Raw genomic sequence first — 18,113 nt, forward strand, 5'->3', positions numbered from 1 at the left:
TTCTATTCTGTGCATTAATATGCCAGTTAAGCAACTGGAAATACTGTTCAAGGAACATCTAGTTTGTAAATGAATAAGGATTTCAGGCCTGGAGTAGAGAATCTGTACAAACTATGCAGCAAAGGCTGCTCTGTTGGAATGTGTGGTTTTGCATAACAGGTGAACTGAAAATGATGGGTATGACAGGAGCTATATTTAAATGAGCCGAGTTGAAAGCAGTGCAAGAATAGAGGAAAATGATATACACAAATCACAGTGAATTCTGTCCTCTGCAGATCTATTTCTTTTGTCCCAAGCAAAAATTGCTGTGATGGAACACGAGGAACCAACTTTTGTGACCGAATGAGTCGAAACAACAGTCTGGGTTTGGCAAAGGTACATGCCCTGTGGAGGGGAAAGGAACAAATATCTTCTGGAAAAAAACTGAAAAGAACAGTTTCATTTTCCCAGACTTCAGAAGGACTTCTAAGGATTTTTTTTTTTCCTTATGCAGAAGGAAACTTCAAGATAACAATTTCCAGTGTTTTAGGTCAATACAGTCATTGAATTTCTGAAAGGTCAAAGCTGGAATGAAAAATATTGTGAATGGGTCTTTATACAACCAAGTTTCCGGTGTTTTGTCAAGTATTTTTTGCATAAATTTTTGAGTTTCAGCTAGTTTTGGCTTAAAGGAAGGACCAGGAGAGTGTAGAGCAAGTGATCTTTTGTACAGCACTGTCTGGACTGCAGCAGCATGGTGTGAGGATCCCATGCTTCCCAGCCTCTGGTACTAGAAAAATATTGTGGTGATTAAAATGATAGTTTAGGGTGTGTTCAAATCAGAGGAGAGCCCTACAAGGCTGTGGTATCTTTATATTCTCAGAGGAAAGTCCTGTGACACCAAACTCAGTGCCAGTGTTGTCACATCAGTGACACCAGTCTGTACTGGGGTCAGCCCAGCATCCCCACACTGCTTCCTCCTAAGTCACCTTCTCTTTGTACCTTAACCTTAAGTACAGCAGTAACTTTACTCCAGTTTTACTTCTTGACATTACTGAGAAAACTTAAATATTTCAAGTCATGTTCCTCAGTGGACTCATTAGGTGAAGCATACAGTAAATTTCATTTTTTTATTTAGGGAGTTTTCACTGCCGTTTCTCTAGGCTTGAAAGCATTCAGGCTTTAAATAGCAATTTACCCTTTTTTAAAATTTTCTGTAAAAGTTGAAATGCGCTGTTTTTCCGTACTCCAGACACCTGTAATCTCAGCCATGCTGCATTGGAATTTCCTATTTGCATTGCTTGGTTTTTTTCCCCCATTTTGTTTCATTCCATGTGAATCCTATGTCTGTCCTTGTTACATCAGATTTCTACAAGGGACAATCAGGTTGGTCTCCAAGGTCATCCTTTCAGTGAGCATCTACTGCTTACCAGGTTTCCCTCCTAAAGGAATTTCCTACATGTTGAGCAAAAATGGTAAAAATTATATATATTTTTTTGTTACCTCTCAAAAAGCTGCTGCTGGGATGGGCAGTGTGCTGTCTGTTAGCATTGTATCAGAAAGAGCTGCATTTTTCCTAAGTAGAGCTTTGTTATGAAGTTCATTTGACTGAAAATATTTTGCATGCTTAACTACCTGCTGGTGAATTTTTCTATGCCAAGTAATGTGTCAGGAGCTAGCGGAGCATAGTAAGTTAATTACTTGTGTGCACACTGTGAAGGAAAAGCAAACAGCAAGGCACCGGTGATACGAAGAATGAGACTTCATTTCAGTCACCAGAGATTGTGTTGTTAATGAATCCACTCAGTCAGCAGGGAATTGGTAGTGTAGATAAGCCCAGGTATGGCTGTGTACTGATAGGAAGATTAGTCCCTCAACCAAAACATTGTTTTTAGTGAGAGTTTGCTAATATTGAATAGTTTTTCAAAAGCACCGGTGAGATAAAGTAACAGCCTGAATAATTATGGCTGTCTCGAAAAGACATGATGACGCTGATGATCTTCTAATACGCTCTGCAGACACCATATAAATCCCATATCTTACAGATTTCACAGTGAAGGGATACACTCCAGATGCCAGTTGCTGGTGTGTGTCACCGTGGGCTGCCCAAACACTGCTGTGACTGCAGAGCACAGGGAGGCATGTCCAGAGCTGGCTGCTGCCCTCCCCACGCCCAACAGCAAGTGGGGTGGGAATACCTGCCTGGCTTCTGAGCATCCTTGGTGGTGGCAACAATGAAGATGCTCCCGTGGGAGCTGTGGGAGCTGCAGGCAGTGGGGTGGAGGAGCAGGTGTTGCCCTTTACATTGCCCTCAGGGAAAATTCATCCTGGGAGCAGCTGCATCCCAAAGCCTGCAAGCTGCGCTCCGGGGTGAGCATCCCTAAATGAACCGTTCATGAGCTGCTGGAGGAAAGAACTTTCATCCCAGCTGAGGGATCTTTTGTGGGTTTTTTGTATTTAACATGGTGTTTGAATGTGCACCACAGGTAAAGTAGGAGTGAATCTCCTGCAGCGCTCACCCTGACTCCATCCATCACAGCAGTTCTTTGCTGCCAGCTCTCTGCAGCAGCTGCTTTTCCCCCAGAGCGGCTGCTCAGGTGTTCCTGTGCATTTGAGCAGGAGATGCATTTCCCTGCCCAAGGGTAGTGCTGCAAAAGGGAAGGGGTCTGGGGCAGGAGAGGGGCTGCTGCCAGTGCCCTCCTCCAGCACTGACAGGTTGCCATCTAAAACTCATCTGGAGAGAAGGGGTACAACCAAATAAAATCCACATTAAGAACATTAGGTCCCTTTCACGACTTCCATTTGTTGGGTTTTTTGGCTTTGTGTGGTTTTGGGTTTTTTTGGTGGGTTATTTATTTTTTCCTAATTGTAGACTTTCCTGTTGGAAAACTAAAGCTGGTTGGGAACAGTTTAAGCCAGGTAGTGTAACATACTGGAAATGACAGATACAGAACAAAAATGAGAAAACCAGTTGTAAATGTTCTCTGTCAGCCACAGAAGCAGTGCCTTCTGATGGAGTACCTCAGGCTGGACACTGTGGCTGCTTATTGTCCTCCTATTCATTCCTCTTAAATTAATGATAGAAACATAGACTGAATGTTAATAGGAACTGAGGGCAGGGTTCACTGTGTGTCATTAAGTAAAAGCTAGCAATCTCCCAGCAACTCTCCTGGGAACTGTTTTACTGGTGAATATTAGTGAAAGGGACAGCTGGATTGAGAAGGCTCTTGGAACAGAGATGCCATTAAGAACTTAGCTGGGCAAAAGTTGATTTTCACCTAAAAAGGCAATATCATGGCAAAGCCAGTATTAGTCGAGTTTTGATGAGTGATTTTGGGGACTGTAATGTTTTCTGTGATTGAACTGTGAGGTCTTAATCTGGTGGCTGTCTCTGCTCAGGTTAGGAATCAACAAGGGGTTTTCAAAAGCTGAGGGTGACATGTTTCAACAACAGATAATTTTGCCTTCCTGGCTTTATTTTTTAAATCCACCCTCTGCTTAGGATACTTCTATTTTTTGTAAACCTGAGCCAAAGCAACAAGTGAAAATTATTTCTGTAGTAGGTTTCCTTTGAAATGATGAGTACTTTCAGCAGTGCCTCTGGATAGGCTTTATTGATATCAGCCCTCCCTCCCTTTATTCCTTTTCTATATTGCTCTGTGCTCTCTGTGGGTCTTTTATTAACTTGCATCCTGCAAAAATTCAATAAAAATATAGAGCTTTTTCCTGTCTTTCCTCCTCCTTTTCTTTTTTTTCTGTCATGCTGGCTCTCAGAGACAGAGCTCTGGGGAGGGCTTCTTTGGTTAGTTACAAGGAACAGATGGGAATCAAGAGAAGGTACTTTCTGTTCCTGTACCCACCCAAATTGGAGGTAATTAAGTTACAGTGATGCATCATTTACGTTAGCAGTTTCTTTGGTGAGATCAAGCCTATTAAGGGTACATATGAGAAGTAATAGGACTCAAGTCTGTGGTGCTTTGAGAAATAACTAGAACTGGGTTTTTTCTAAATGTGTTTGCAGGTACCCTGGCACAAAGATCTGTAGTGGGACAGTTGAGTTTTGCACAGCTTTTTATCTCTGTAGCTCTCTTCAAGGATCTGAGCAATCCTTGCAGCTGCTCTGATGAGACAGGTGAATTTCTGCCTTTGTAAAGGAAGGGAGTGAAATGGAGCATGTAGCTCCTGGTGGTCGGAAGGAGACAGAGAAGCAAGATGGGAATTTTAGATTTCCTGACGTAAATGTCATGGTTTGTTACTGTCACTGTCATTCAGTGTTCATGTCTGAGCCCCTTGGCAGGTTCAGCAGCACGGGAGCATTGATGCTTCAGCAGGGTCTCAGTCAAGCCCTCAAACAATCCATGATCTCTGGTTCAAAAACCACAAAAGGGTTCCTGAGCCCATCATGTCTGTTCTTGCTCCTTCTTACCTGGGTGCTCCTGCAGCCTGAGGTCTGTTTCCCACAGTTTCAGCTCAGCAAATGCTCCCAGGCAGCTCCCCAGTTTCAGCTCCAGATCCTGTCCTGTGAGACTTTCACCTGCAGTGCAGGGTAAGATCACAGGCACAGAAGTGGCAAACTGGCTGCTTGTCTTCCTGGCTTTTGCCTTCTCTGGTTATTGGCAACGGTGGCTGTAATTAGCACTGAGCCAAATTCAGGTCCTCTTGCTTCCTTTTCTTTCAACAAAGTCTCACTGAAGCCCCCAAAGCCTCCATCTGCATCCAACAACTCTTGGGTGGGAAAGCTTCTCACCCAGTTTCTTCCTCTTGTTTGCTCTGATTTATTTTCTGAGTGCTTTGTTCACACAATGCCTTCTCCTTAGAGTAGCACAGATGGAACCATGTTTTACATCAACATTGTATGAGCTTATGCTTTTTCATATGTTTAATTCTGTGAAACACCAGACTAATTTCTTCTTTTATCTTTCTTCTCTGGAAGAAATTGTATTTCTTTTCTTTCTCGTGGGAAGGTTGATCACCTTTCTGGTGTGTTAGTGCCAGCTCTGGAAGATGGCCTTGGAGAAGAAAGCATGAAGCAAGGTGTTACAGGGAAGGGGAGGTTAGCCCAGGGGGATGCATCTGTTCAACTTTGAGATGTTTTATATTGTGTTTGTCTTACATTGTTCACCTTAAGCTTTTTGAGGCAGCAGCTGTTAGCTAGTGAGGTTTTGTAAGAATGGAGCCCCTCTTCCTTCTCTTGCATTGGGGCACTGCAGCAATATAAATGTCCCTCCTGTCAAGGTCCATCATTATCCAGATATTGCCCTGTAAATGAAAAAAAAGGATAGTTGAAAAAGGAGACCCTTCTGCAAGAAACTTGGCCTGGATGTGACCTCTCCAATGCACCCATTACTGAAATCTGTGTCTTCCTCCCAACAACATAAAGTGCTCTCACTGAGCCACTGCATTGATTCATAATACATCTTCATTCTGTAATTTCCATTAGGATTTATACTTTTTAAAATTATATTTAGGAAAAAAATCTATTTTTATGTCTGTCCCTAGTCTTCATAAAGCTTTACTGAACTAGTATAGGAATAGAAGAAAAGTAATTTACGATGCCTTCATATAAATTAATCTCCTGTTTTTTCCTTATATTGTAAGTTATCACCTCGTTTATTATATGCAGCTCAGGGTGAGCAGTTTTTAAAAGGCCTCTGACAGTTATGAAATGAATGGTGTGAGATGTCAGATACATTTATTAAAAATGTAGAAAATTATAAAAAACAGAGGATGTAGATATACATTGTCTCAGTCACTTGCCACCAGCAGGCACTTTCAATACCACAATTTATCCTCCCACTCAGTGAGTTCAGCATAATAATTTCATTGATATTGTTGTGCTCTGTGCTCAATATAAATAATTTTGAAATATTAGTTGTAAAATTCAACAGGTCATTAGGCAAGTCTATCTAGAGTTTATTGTGTGAGACACCCCTGAAAAAGCTTCAAACTATTTTGCCAGCCTAGCTAAACTTAGTACCATTTTCACTTTTGTGTGGTGGTAAATTATTCAGCTCACAAATGCTAAAACTTGAAATGTTTATGGAAAAAGCTTGTTTTAGTAATTACACTTACTCCACTTTCTTGTGAGCTTCCTGCACTGTTAGTCCTAAGGTCCTGGTGTTTCCTAATGTTGGATATTTATCATACATTTGTGCCACTGGCAGGTTGATAGGTACAGTGGGAGCTTCATACAAGATTCATGGCAGCTTCAGACTTTTTAGAGGAACAAAATTGGGATGCACAAAGTCTGTATATGAGTGGGGGGTGGGATGTATAATAAAAAGTCACTACATTTGTGGCTGCATAATTGAGAATAGTTCACTAAGGAATACAAAGGTTGAAAACATACATTAAAAACTTCACCAAAGGTAATTGAAGGTTAGGAAGTTTAATTAAAAATCTAGCAATAACTGTAGCATCTGTGGATATGAAAATTTAAGGAGAACATGAACGTCACTCTGTCTTTCAGTTTAAAAGCTGCAGACATTATAGGATAGTTTATATTTAGGAGAGTGATTTAAAGCCTTTTTTTGCATCTGCCACATTCTGGCAGTGTGACAGTATCACTGACACCATCAGTTTTTGAAGATCAGCTTTCCTTCCACAGCCCCATGGCTGGGCAGTGCTGTAGCTGTAGCTGTGGTGGCATAGGTGCTTCTGTGCTGCTGCTGCAGGTGCCTCAGAGGTTATCTAAATCCAACTTCTTTTTGTTCCATCTTCCTGAATTCTGCCTTTGTTCCAACAAGTGCTGGTTAAAATGTGCCTTATTAGAGATTGTTCCTGGGCAAAGTTTCTTTCAGATTTTTTGACTTCTCAGAAAACTGTCCCTGCTTGTTTACACCTCTGCCATGCCTTTGCACACCTTCCCTGTACTGAGCTTGCAGATTGCTCAGACTTGTTTGTCTCAGCAAGCTCTTCAGGATCTTGCTCTTGGTATTCGGTCTCATTTTTCAAGCAGTAATTGGAATTTTCTGCAAGCACGAGTGTCTCATGTTAAACAGAGTGATGACAGAGAATAATAAAATGAAAAGCCCTTTTCCCCCAGGGCAGGAAATCTTTGTTCAAAGCAGCACTGTGAACTCTTAACTACAGGCTCTCCTTCTCCATCCCTTTGATTTTGGTATGCCATCACTTTAGAGCAAGACGGTATAATTTCAGCAACTTTTCCCCCTAATATAATGATTTAACAACCTGGTTGCTTTCTCTGCAACAGGAAGACCTCTGAAAGATGCTACTGATTTTTATCAAGGCTTTAGGGATTTTTAAACCTTTAGCTCTGCAGCCTCATGCTAAATCAATCAGCCAGAGATATGTCATTCAAATCATTCTTTTCGGCCTTGTATCTAAATGCAGTCTTTAGGCTTCATCCTACAGGTTTCACTTTATTTCTGCTTCCCAGGAGGGGACTGCAAGTGAGAGGAGAGGGTAAAGTGAGGCTGATTTTTCAGCCAGTCTGAATCTGCAGTACATGCATTACCTCCTGTCACTATTTACGTGGCTTAAGCACCTTCTTCAGTGCCTTCTTGGACTTACTGATACAGCTCCTTTTACATGGCAAACAGTGATGATGAGATCTTCTGCCATCAAGTAACAACTTCAGGATTTTTGGTCCCAGATAACAGAGAAGAGCCCCAGGACTGAAATTTCTGAAGAATCTTAAAATGCTTCCCTTCTGTAGTGAATTTCACTGATATTTGTTTGTTTAAAACAATTTTTTCCTGTTTGAAAATCCAACATGCAATTGAAGTTCTTTACTTTGTAGCTGAGCAAGGGCACTTCTTCCTTGTTCTTTCTCCTTGTGGAAGAAAAGAACTGATCTGGTTTACTGCTGGTGATATTTCAGTGTTTCTTGAGATTTGGCTGGTGATGGAGCAGTTCAAGCAGGACAGAGATTGGAGACAGAGATTCAGATCTGTAGCTAAATGCTGGAGTGGTTGGGCAGGTCACAGCTGCCAGTCCATGGAAAGGGGAAGCATCTCCGTTTATCCAGAGCCTGTAAAACTTACAGAGGTTCTTACCTGCTGTGGTCCTTGAAGTCTGTAGGCTGCCCCTATAGAGCTGTGCAAGCAAAAGCTTGGGACCTCTGTTTTTATTTGAAGAGGAAATACTAACTCATTTCATCAGTCCCTAATAACTGGTTGGATTTTGCCCCAAGAGAAACATGGAATTTTCTACCTTATTAAGATGATGGGATAGGATGTTTTCATGAAATGACCAAGCTAATTGCAGGAATGAGGGGATTTGATTGCTTTGCAATCATTATTACCATTTTCATTCAAAAATGAAAAGTAAAGAAGCATTGAGTACAGAGAAAGATTTGTCAGAGGTAATTCTGTTCAAAAAAGAACAAAGAACAAATACTAAAACTCTCCAAAATTAAAACCCCTAAACTAGTTCTTTCCATATCAGGACTGACATGAAAAGTGTGAGAGAGACTTAAAATCACATTTTTGTAAAAATGTTTAGAAAATGAGAAAAAAACAAAAAAAAAGTTGGTATTTCTACCTCTTTACAAATGAATTATGAAAACCACATTACTCAAAAATTGCTAATTTCTGTTAAACTATATCTCTGTAAAAGGTATATGTGTTATGCACCAGTTTATATCAGAGTAGCTGATCCATTAATTAAAAAGTTATGTAAAATCAAGGAAATGCCAATGTTTTTAATAACAGACTTTTTTTAAAAAAAAACCTGTGGGAGAAAAACAAATATATTTGATTTTTTTCTGAAGTGGAAGTTTTTATACAAGCTTTAATTAGATTTTGGCAAAATACATTACTTTAATGGTTTTTCATTAATGAAGACTGCTCATTTCTTTGTGCAGTAAAAAAGAAGAAAAAAGTAATCTTGGACTATATTTAAGGAGCAGACAGTTTATTAAAAAACTATTAAAGTTACTGCAGTCATTGGCAGGATGATTTTGCACGAGAAAAGAATCTAGGAAGTGTCAGATAATCTCAGACAAGGATGGGTGATAACATCTCTGTCCTGAAGTGTGGGTTGAAATGTGTGTGAGATCCCAGTGTTGCTGAGCTCCCTGACCCCAGCTCTCCTCCCAGCCTTGGAGCCAGAGGCTCTTTTGTCCCTGATGTCAGCAGAGGAGAGTTGAAGCCCCCAGACCTGGCTGCCAGCCCAGCACACCCTGCTCCTGCTGCCCTTGGCTGATGGGGTGGATCCAGCCCTCCTGCCCCAGTGTGGACCTGCAGCTGTTGCAGCCAAGCCCATGGTTACCTGGAGGCAGGACTCTGACCTCAGCTCCTGAAAATGCCAAACATTGTCAGTTGTCATTCTCTCTGTGCTGCCTCTGCATCAAATATTCCAGCTCTAGGATGGGCCCATCTGATGTTTACCTTGGCCTGCAGGTTGTCCCACCATCTCAGTGGAAATGTGTATTATTTATTAACACAGGTGTGGGTTCTTAACTTGGTTTCTGAAAACCGAATTATCTATCAGCCTTAAAAGGCCAACTTGAATTCATTTGAAATTTTATTTGATTTAAGTCACCATGCTTACTGTTGGAAAAATGAAATACAAATAGCCATAAGTTCCTGTGTTTCAGATGGGTAAATGTCACACACAGAATTACAGGATTTCTTTTTTTAACTAGGTTTAAGTGAAACAGAGTCTTTATTTAGTGTCATGTTTTTATTTAAAAGCATTTATTTAAAGTTCTAAAAAACAAAGAATTCAATAAAGCAAGACAGGTGTAACTGCAAATGATTAATGATATAATTCTCAGTACTTTATAAAGTGTCTAACGCTGAAGAGATTTATACAGTGCAGAATGGCAATTGTGCTTTGATGGAAGGAATAGGTAATCAATATCTGCAAGCTTGGAAAAAGTGTTCTATTTCCTCCTCTAATGATATAGGGCTTTTTTTGCAAAGCAAGGATGTCTGGAGCATGAGACACTTGGAAGAAGAATTAATTTGAAATCTGTAGTGGAAGATCAGTTTTAATTGAAACTGCACTTGAATGTCCATGGAAAAAAACAGGCAGTTGGGCCTGAACCCTTCTGATGGCCACTGGGAATTTGTGAATCCCACTGCACTATTCTTAATTACATTTTATAGGTTGTTGAGCCCTCCCCGCCCCCCCCCCCCTTTTTTTTTTTTTTTTTTTTTTTTTTTTTTTTTTTTTTTTTTTTTTTTTTTCTGCTTGGGTAAGGGCTGTAATTTATTTAGTTTGGTTTGAAACTCAAAGGCTTTCCTGTCTCCTCCCTGACCACCCCTTTCTATGGTCATTGTTAAAGCTGGGGCAGCCCCAGTTCTACACTGCTGGGGATGGAGATGTTGGGGTCATGGCCTCTGTATCTGTCTCAAGCTGCAGCCATAATGGTGCAGGTCACGTTCCATGTAGTCATTTACATATCAAAAACTTGCAAAAGAAATTAATGGCAAGCCTAACCATTTATAAAATCCTGGGCTGATTCGAACTAGCAGGTCTTGAACCTCTAAATCGGAGCTTAGCCTTACGACTGTAATTTGTGATGTCAGGACTTGGAGTCACAGCACCAGGACTAAGTAGAGGTTTTGAATTGCTGAGAGAGTTTCATCGCATTAGATTTTTTTTTTCTTTAATAGTTCAGCACGAGTATGGAAACATTTTCTGCATAGGAGCTTAAAATGTCACCTGAAGAAAGCAGATACTGCTAGGTTTTGTTTTGTTAGATTATAGATTTACAAGCAAGTGAAGCAACTGTGTTTATCGGAAGAGATTTATTGCTATTAAATTAATTCAAGCAAGTTAAATTAATCTAAGGAAAAAAAAAAAAGCAGACTTGTTTTTTACCATGAAACAAAGCTTTCAAAGGTCTGTGAACACTACATTTCAGCCAGAGTCAGTTCAGGTACCTAAGTCACTTGAGGTTTTAATTCAACATGGTGGTTTGTTTGTTTACCCTTATGGCTTATTTTATTCATTTTGACAAGGCAGTTTTCACTGCAAATAGGTTAAGAGCTGGCTATATTTAAAATAAGCAAATAAATAAATAAATAAATGTGACAAGATGCATGGAAGAAACCCTACAGTCCCTGTTAAAATAAATCTGTCTACTTAAAAAAAGGGAAAAATTCCTCATTGACACCAGAATACTTAAAAAAGAAAAACTGGAGTGCACAGCTCCTTTTGAATGCACAGCTGAAACTGCTGTGATAGCCTCTGTGGGCAGAGTGCTTTTGAAAAGCTCACCCCTTGTTTATAATAAAGCCAAAAAACGAGAGCTGGCGGGTTTGATTATGTGTAGTGTTAAATATTTAAAGCAAATTCCCAAATTTCATGGGGTAGATGCAAGGTTATATGTAAAGTAAATCTGAATTTCCAATTAACTCACTACAAACCAATTACTAAGAGCATCCTGATTGGGGAAAAAAAAAACTGTGCTTGAGTGGAAGACATTTGGTTTCCCCCATATAGGGATTTTAATAATTCTGTTCTCCTTGGTTGTGGTACGTTGGGAAATAACTTCAAAGCAGCTCTTGCTGACAATATAAGTTGAACCCCAAGATAAACAAAACTGATTTAAAACTTGGGCAGATGATGTAAATTATTTTTAAACAAGGTTGCAATTTTATCTAATTGTACTTAAAAGTAAAATTTTCTTATTGTTGTTTGGGTACCAGACAGCATTTGTGTGTGGTGAGTGTAGCAAAATCTTGCTATTGATTAAGTGTCCTGCATCAGCTCACGAGAAGAGAGCACAAATGCACTTTGCAGCTAGACAGATTAAAACCCAGGGGCCAAAGAAATTGGCCTTCCCAACTGTTGGGTTTGGATGGCACTAATTGAATATACATATGCTTCTCAGATGCACAGGAAAGAACTGCACATGGGTGCATCATTTCCTGCTGGCTGCCCAGTGAGCAGAGCTGCTGGTTGTGTAGTTCAGAGGTGTGACACAGGTGTCACACCAGGACTCTCAGGAGAGCAGAGTTCAGCTCTGGGTTGTAACTTGGTTTTAGTATTTGAGCTTGGGCAAATTGCTTCCCTTCTCAGCCATCAATTTCCCTGTCTTTATGTGAGAATAACATAGCTGATTCCTGCTCTAAAGCCCTTCAAGAACTGTGAGCAACAAGTGCTTTACAAGAAATCTGTGCTGTTATTTCAGGAGCTTAAACCATTGTTTGCAGTCATAGGAAGATAAGTTCCCAGTCTCTGTTAATACAACTTAAGGGTTGGAGAGGGAGTTAGTAAGAAAAATGTGAAATTCATTTTAGATCCTTTTAAGTGTGGTGCTGAGGGTCCCTGGTGTTCTGGTACATCTCAGGCTGGTATGTGGTGTGGATGACAAGGTCTTTGTCTCAGACCTTTTATTTTTCCATATTATTTTAATTGTTCATCAAAAACAGAAAACTCATGTAAGAATAGCAACAAAAGAAATTTGCTGTGTATTCCTGGCAGGTCAGGTCATTGTCCTGTTTAATTCTTCCAGAGTAATTTGTTTTCCATTGTTGTTTTCTTCAAATTTACTAACATACATTTAGTTTAATTCTTTCTTTTAATCTTTTCTGGCTTCAAAACCTCCAAAAGAAATGAGATCATTAATAAAGATCATATTATCTAAGCACAGTATTACAAGAACACAAGTTAATGTGTGTCTGTTACATTGTATGTCCATTATGAATGCATAAACTATACAGTAATATATTAAGGCTGGAGCTTTAGGGAAGTTCCTGGAGCAACATGGTAATTGATAACATATGCACCAGAGGAGCTTGGGAACTGCAAAAAGTTTTATAGAATAGTTGTTTTTTAAAAAAGGCCATTGTTCATTACTGCCAGAGGCGAAGCTGGAACACAGCACAAAGCCAAAGGATTTCAGTCTCCTCCTAACTTTGCAAGTCTTAAGCTCCTTCAAACATGGGAATTGTCACTGTGGTGGAGTTACCTGGGGAGGTTAAGTGCTTCATCCTCGCAGTTAAGAGTTATCCAGCACTGTTGAGGCACTGGGACGTTGACACTGGTGTATTTTCACAGGTACCTATGGTCCCGAGCACTGGGTGACTTCCAGTGAGAAGTGTGGGGGGTCTCACCAGTCTCCCATAGACATCAGTGACCACCTGGCCCACGTTGGAGATGAGTATCAAGAGCTGCAGCTGGATGGTTTCGACAATGAGTCTTCAAACAAGACTTGGATGAAAAACACAGGAAAAACAGGTATGTTCTCTTCTGCTTGTCTCCATAGCCTGACTACAGTCAATTAAAAATTCATGCCATGTTCCACCCTCCTCCTTTTTCATTGTTCTGTTGTTTGGGTTTTTTGTCATTTTTTTAATAATGTAATTTTCAGTAGAAGCCACCTACCTCTGCCTCTGCAGTCTGTGCAGAGCTAGTTCTGCAGATTGATTTTAAAGGGTTTTTTTTGAGGGCTGCTTTTTTTTTTGGTGGTGTGGTTTTTTTTTTGTTCTCAGTCTAAACTAATTCTCTTGGTAGTCAGTTATTCCTCAGAATAAAAGGCAGTGTAAGAGTTTCAAGGTGTAACCTTGAATTATCAGCTTTGGGAGGCTGTAACACCTAATCCAAAAGAATGCTGAGATGCAGAGCTCAGGGGGAAGGAGAGGGGAAGTCTTAGAAATTGGAAGATTTTAGAGAAGAAAGAGCAATAACTGCTCAGAGTAGTGGGGGCTTATTAATGTGTTTCTGATATGATTATAGCACAGTGTTCTTCACTGAACTGAATCCTTTTCTGCTCTGTCTGTTCTGGCTTTTAGAGAAAAAAGAGCAGGCATGAGTACTGCTTATTTTTACCAAAACAGTTCAACGAAAGGTCAAGGTTGATTTATATGCAAAGCCTCATGCATTTGATTACTCTTTAATTCTAAAAACGTAAAAAGCAGAAATTATAAGGCCACCCTCTTCATTTGACAAGGTCAAGTATTTTTAGGGAATTGGATTAAACCACTAATTAATTCAATTTTATTTATTGAAAGTATATTTTTATCTTCATTAACATCTGACATGCATCTCTATAGTGCTCTCTGTACCACATCCCCTGTCACAGGTTGGCTAGCTGGACCCAGGGCATGTACCTACTCAGGAGTTGGTGGCTCAGCTGTGCACACAGTGTGACCTCAGATACACCCATCAACTCCAGGGCACTTCACATCTGAGCCATGGCCTGGAGTCCAGCAAGTGCCTCAGATCCAGCTCCAGCAGTTCAGGATCTTAGCAGGAGTTATTGCCCCTCAGATGAAATGGAGTGGCAGACTGTGAGCCTGTTTTCTTTCACTGCAAAGCAAATCCAGTTAACATAAACCACCACCAAGCATAGCTGGGGGTTTTGCTGCATTACTTCGATTTTTTTTTCCCAGCTTCACTGAAAAGTGCTCCTGTTTGCTTTGAAATCCTGACTTGGTTGCCCTTGGTAGCAGCATGAGGTTCAGGCAAGGTTGAATGCTATGGAAATTTGGTGTTTAATTAATCTACTCATGTTATTCACCCTGCCCTTTATGGTCAGAGAGGCTGTTTGTGGTAATCAGCAATAAATATAATTAGAAAGACCATGAAAAAGTGATGGTGCTATTCTTCTAAGAAGGATGTTAATGCAATCCATACATGTAACAGTAACATTGCTGCACATATAATAGGAAACCATGTAAGAACCATAGAATCATTTAGGTTGGAAAAGACCTTTAAGAACATTGATTCCAACCATTAACCCAGCACTGCCAAGGACACCACTAAACCATGTCACCAAGTGCCACATCTGCATTTCTCTTCAATACCTACAGGGATGGTGACTCCAGCACTTCCTTGGGCAGCCTCTTCACTGCTAGGCAACCCCTTGGAAATTCTTTCTAATACTCAATCTAAACCTCCCCTGGCAACACTGGAGGCATATCTTCTTGTCCTTTCACTTGTTACCTGGGAGAAGGGACTGACCTCCACCTGGCTGCAATCTCCTTTCAGGGAGTTTTAGAGAGCAAGAAGGTTACCCCTTAGCCCCCTTTTGTCCAGGCTGAGCCCCCCAGCTCCCTCAGTGGTTTCTCATCAAACCTGTGCTCCAGATTCATTCCCTGGTGCCTTCTCTGGACACACTCCAGCCCCTCAGTGTCCTTCTTGTAGTGAGGGGCCCAAGCTGAGCCCAGTGCAGAGTACAAGGGGACAGTCACTGCCCATGTCCTGCTGGCCACACTGTTGCTGGTACAAGCCACAACCTTGTTCTGTTGAACTGCACAGTGTCAGCAGATTTTCTGGTCTTGGCACAGTTGGCAATGGAAGCTGAAGCTTCAGTCTTCTCTGCTGGGTGATTTTAGCACTGCTGCTATATTTGATTTCCTCACCCATTGGGGTATGGATTTTTGCTGACAAGTTATTGCTTCTCAGAGCAACAGTAACTGTCACTTTCCTTGGTAACTTACGGCCTTTTACTGGTAACGTGAAGACTCTTTTTGCCTTGCTGTCAGCCCTGATTTCTGCTGAGCTCCTGACTCCTCCCTTGTTTTATCAAGTCCCATTCCTTTTCTTGGTTTTCTGACCTTTCCAAGAAACTTGCCTAGCATTAATTTTTAAGGTGGTGAATGGTAGAGCAGCAAACCAAGTAGGTTGTTTTGGCTTGTGGGTAGAGGATAGAGGCCGCCTGTGCCATAAATCGCGATGCATTTTGGCAGCAGAGTCCTGGAGCAGATGGCCACACAAGACCTTCCTACTGCAGACTGACAGAGACAGTCAACTAAATAACTGTTTAAGAAATGGTGATGGATGTAGAGGGCATTTCTCAGCAATTAATGACTGGTTTAAAGAGACAGGGGTCCCTGGGAAAGCTAAAGGCCCTTAACCTTAATGCTCATTAAGTGGCAGGAGATATGTTGCTGGGGTTATTGTTATTGCTGTAGGACCTAGTAATTTTATATTTTTTTTACAGCAGAACAATGAATTATTTTTAGGCTCTGAAAGGTAATTCTGTTTAGACTCATTCTACTCTTTCTTGTTTGTATTCCCCTCTCTATCAGGTAAAGGCCAGACAATGTACAGAAAACACCGTTTCATTCAGAAAATGTCAATGGATTTTTTTTAGGTCTCTGTCTTGACTAGAAGTGCTTTTGTGCACAATTACATTGGCAAAGGTACTAATGTGGGCTCATTTTTATCACTAGAGTAGCTGGCCATAGTATTAAGTGCTAGAGATCACTTGGAGGATATACACATTTCATGGTTGTATTTGCATTAACTGTGTTCATACCAAAAACTTGTAAAATCAGGAGGATTCTGCTTAGAGAAACTTACTAAAATTCCTACCAGAAGTGTGGTTTTGTTAAGTATCTTTCCTATGTGATGTGCATCACTCTGCCTGGTCCTGACCATCAGAGCCACTCTGCTGGGGCAGGGGAAGAGCTGCTTTGAGTCCAGGTTTATTCCTGCTCTCACAGGGGTGATGGGCATCCAACACCAGCCCTCAACCTGAAAGTGGCATCATATGATTGTGGTCCTGGTGGCTGCACACCATTTTCTTTGGGTTTGTAATCTCAATTATATAGTATTTTAATTTAGTGGGCTTTGGGCGTTGATTCCTTGCCCTCTACAGAAATCCTGGGATAAAAGCAGTGGCTCCCAAGGCCTAGTAAAGTGATGTTTGGTTATATCAGTCCTGAGTACCTGGAGTCACAGAAAAAAGAGGGAAGCTCCCGGCAGTAAGGGGATGCTGCTTAGCTGGGAAGGTGATGGGAACATGTGTCACGCAGCTCAGCAGTGTAAGAAATACTGTAAAATGAACAATTAGATGAACATTTCAGATTGTACATCCTCCTAATTATCCTTTTAATTATTCATCTAAAACAAGTAAAATGACCCCTGACAGAGCCATAAATTATTTGGGAACTATCAAATATTTATTAGATGCAACTGAATCTCCACAGAGGTTTTTAACAGATGCAATGCGAATCTGCTTTGCTGTGTTCCTCATCTCCTACAATTTCATCTATGGAATTTGTAACTAATTGAATGAGATTTTTTCACCAGTTAAAAATGCTGCTGAGCTCATTGAGAGTTTTTTAAGGGAGGTAGAGATACAGATGTGGTGTAAGCAGACAGTGACTACCAGCAGTACCTTGGCTGGCACGGACAGTGTCCTATAGCCAGTTCTGCACCACCCATCCTCCTACACAAAACACTTGGAAGCAAAGGGAGTGCCAAAAGAAGCAGAAATCGTGGAAGAAAACAGCCCCATGATTTTGCTGGCGCAGGTTAGAAACATCTGAACATCTCATGCAATTTAACATTTAGATGTTTTTGATATAAACTGTTTAAAGTTGAGCTGTGTGGAAAAAATTGCACTTGAGATGGTGCTGCTGTAGCTCATTGTCAGGGAGGGCACAAAGCCTGGCCTGCAGGAGAGCCTGCACTGAGTCACCAAAAGAGAAATAACTTTTATTTCACAAGTAGCTTTTTTTTGGTTGTTTGGTTTTTGTTTTTGTTTGTTTGGGTTTTTTTTAGCAGTGAATAAAATCCCCCTTACATAATAAAACTGATTTACATTAATGTTCCTGTTGTGATGACACAGTTGGCTTAAGAACACAGAGATATCCTTGTGAGTTTGCTATTTCCATTAAAAAAGAAAAAAATCTCCAAAACCAACCCCACAACTTAAATCACAGGATTCTAGGCACAGCAAGCACTGGTCTGCAATGACTTTTACAGAAACAAAATTTAAAATTTAGTTCTGTTTTTAAGCAATGGTTCTGCGAGGAATAAGAAGAAATTATTTTGTGGGGAGTAATTTTTAGGAATGGTGTGTATTAAAATCAGGACATGCTGGAAAGGAAGGGGATCTTGTAGTGAGAGTAGCAGAAAGGAATTTTTTGAAAGCTGGAATCAGTTTTTGGTTGGACCGCAGGCCTCCCCTGTAACATCTACCAGCTTCCACCATACAATTCTGCCCTCTGTTTGGACCTAGAGCTTTTATTGTTACATAAAATACAAAGACTTTAGGAAGTGAAAAGAGGATACAAAGAAGATCTTTCTGACCCTCATTGAATCACGTAATAATAATATCAGAGTTACTGTTATAAAACTCAGTTCCTATGGAGGATGTCTCATGAGTGGGTCTCAAAAATGTTATTGTGACTCTCCCCATTTTACATAGGGGAAGAGCAGGGAGGCTAAGGCAAGTCCCCAGCATGTCCAACAGTAGAGGT

At 40.6% G+C, this 18,113-nt stretch overlaps 1 protein-coding gene across 1 annotated transcript in view; it reads left to right on the top strand.

Moving 5' to 3' along the window:
• Positions 1–18,113, top strand: part of PTPRG (protein tyrosine phosphatase receptor type G) — a 395,271-nt gene that overhangs the window by 195,839 nt on the left and 181,319 nt on the right. The window contains exon 3 of the mRNA XM_083869612.1: positions 12,958–13,137. Coding sequence (XP_083725738.1) covers positions 12,958–13,137 — 180 coding nt within the window. The remainder of the gene's footprint in view (positions 1–12,957; positions 13,138–18,113) is intronic.

Source organism: Zosterops lateralis (genome assembly GCF_965231275.1).
Source record: "Zosterops lateralis genome assembly, chromosome: 11".
NCBI lineage: Eukaryota > Metazoa > Chordata > Aves > Passeriformes > Zosteropidae > Zosterops > Zosterops lateralis.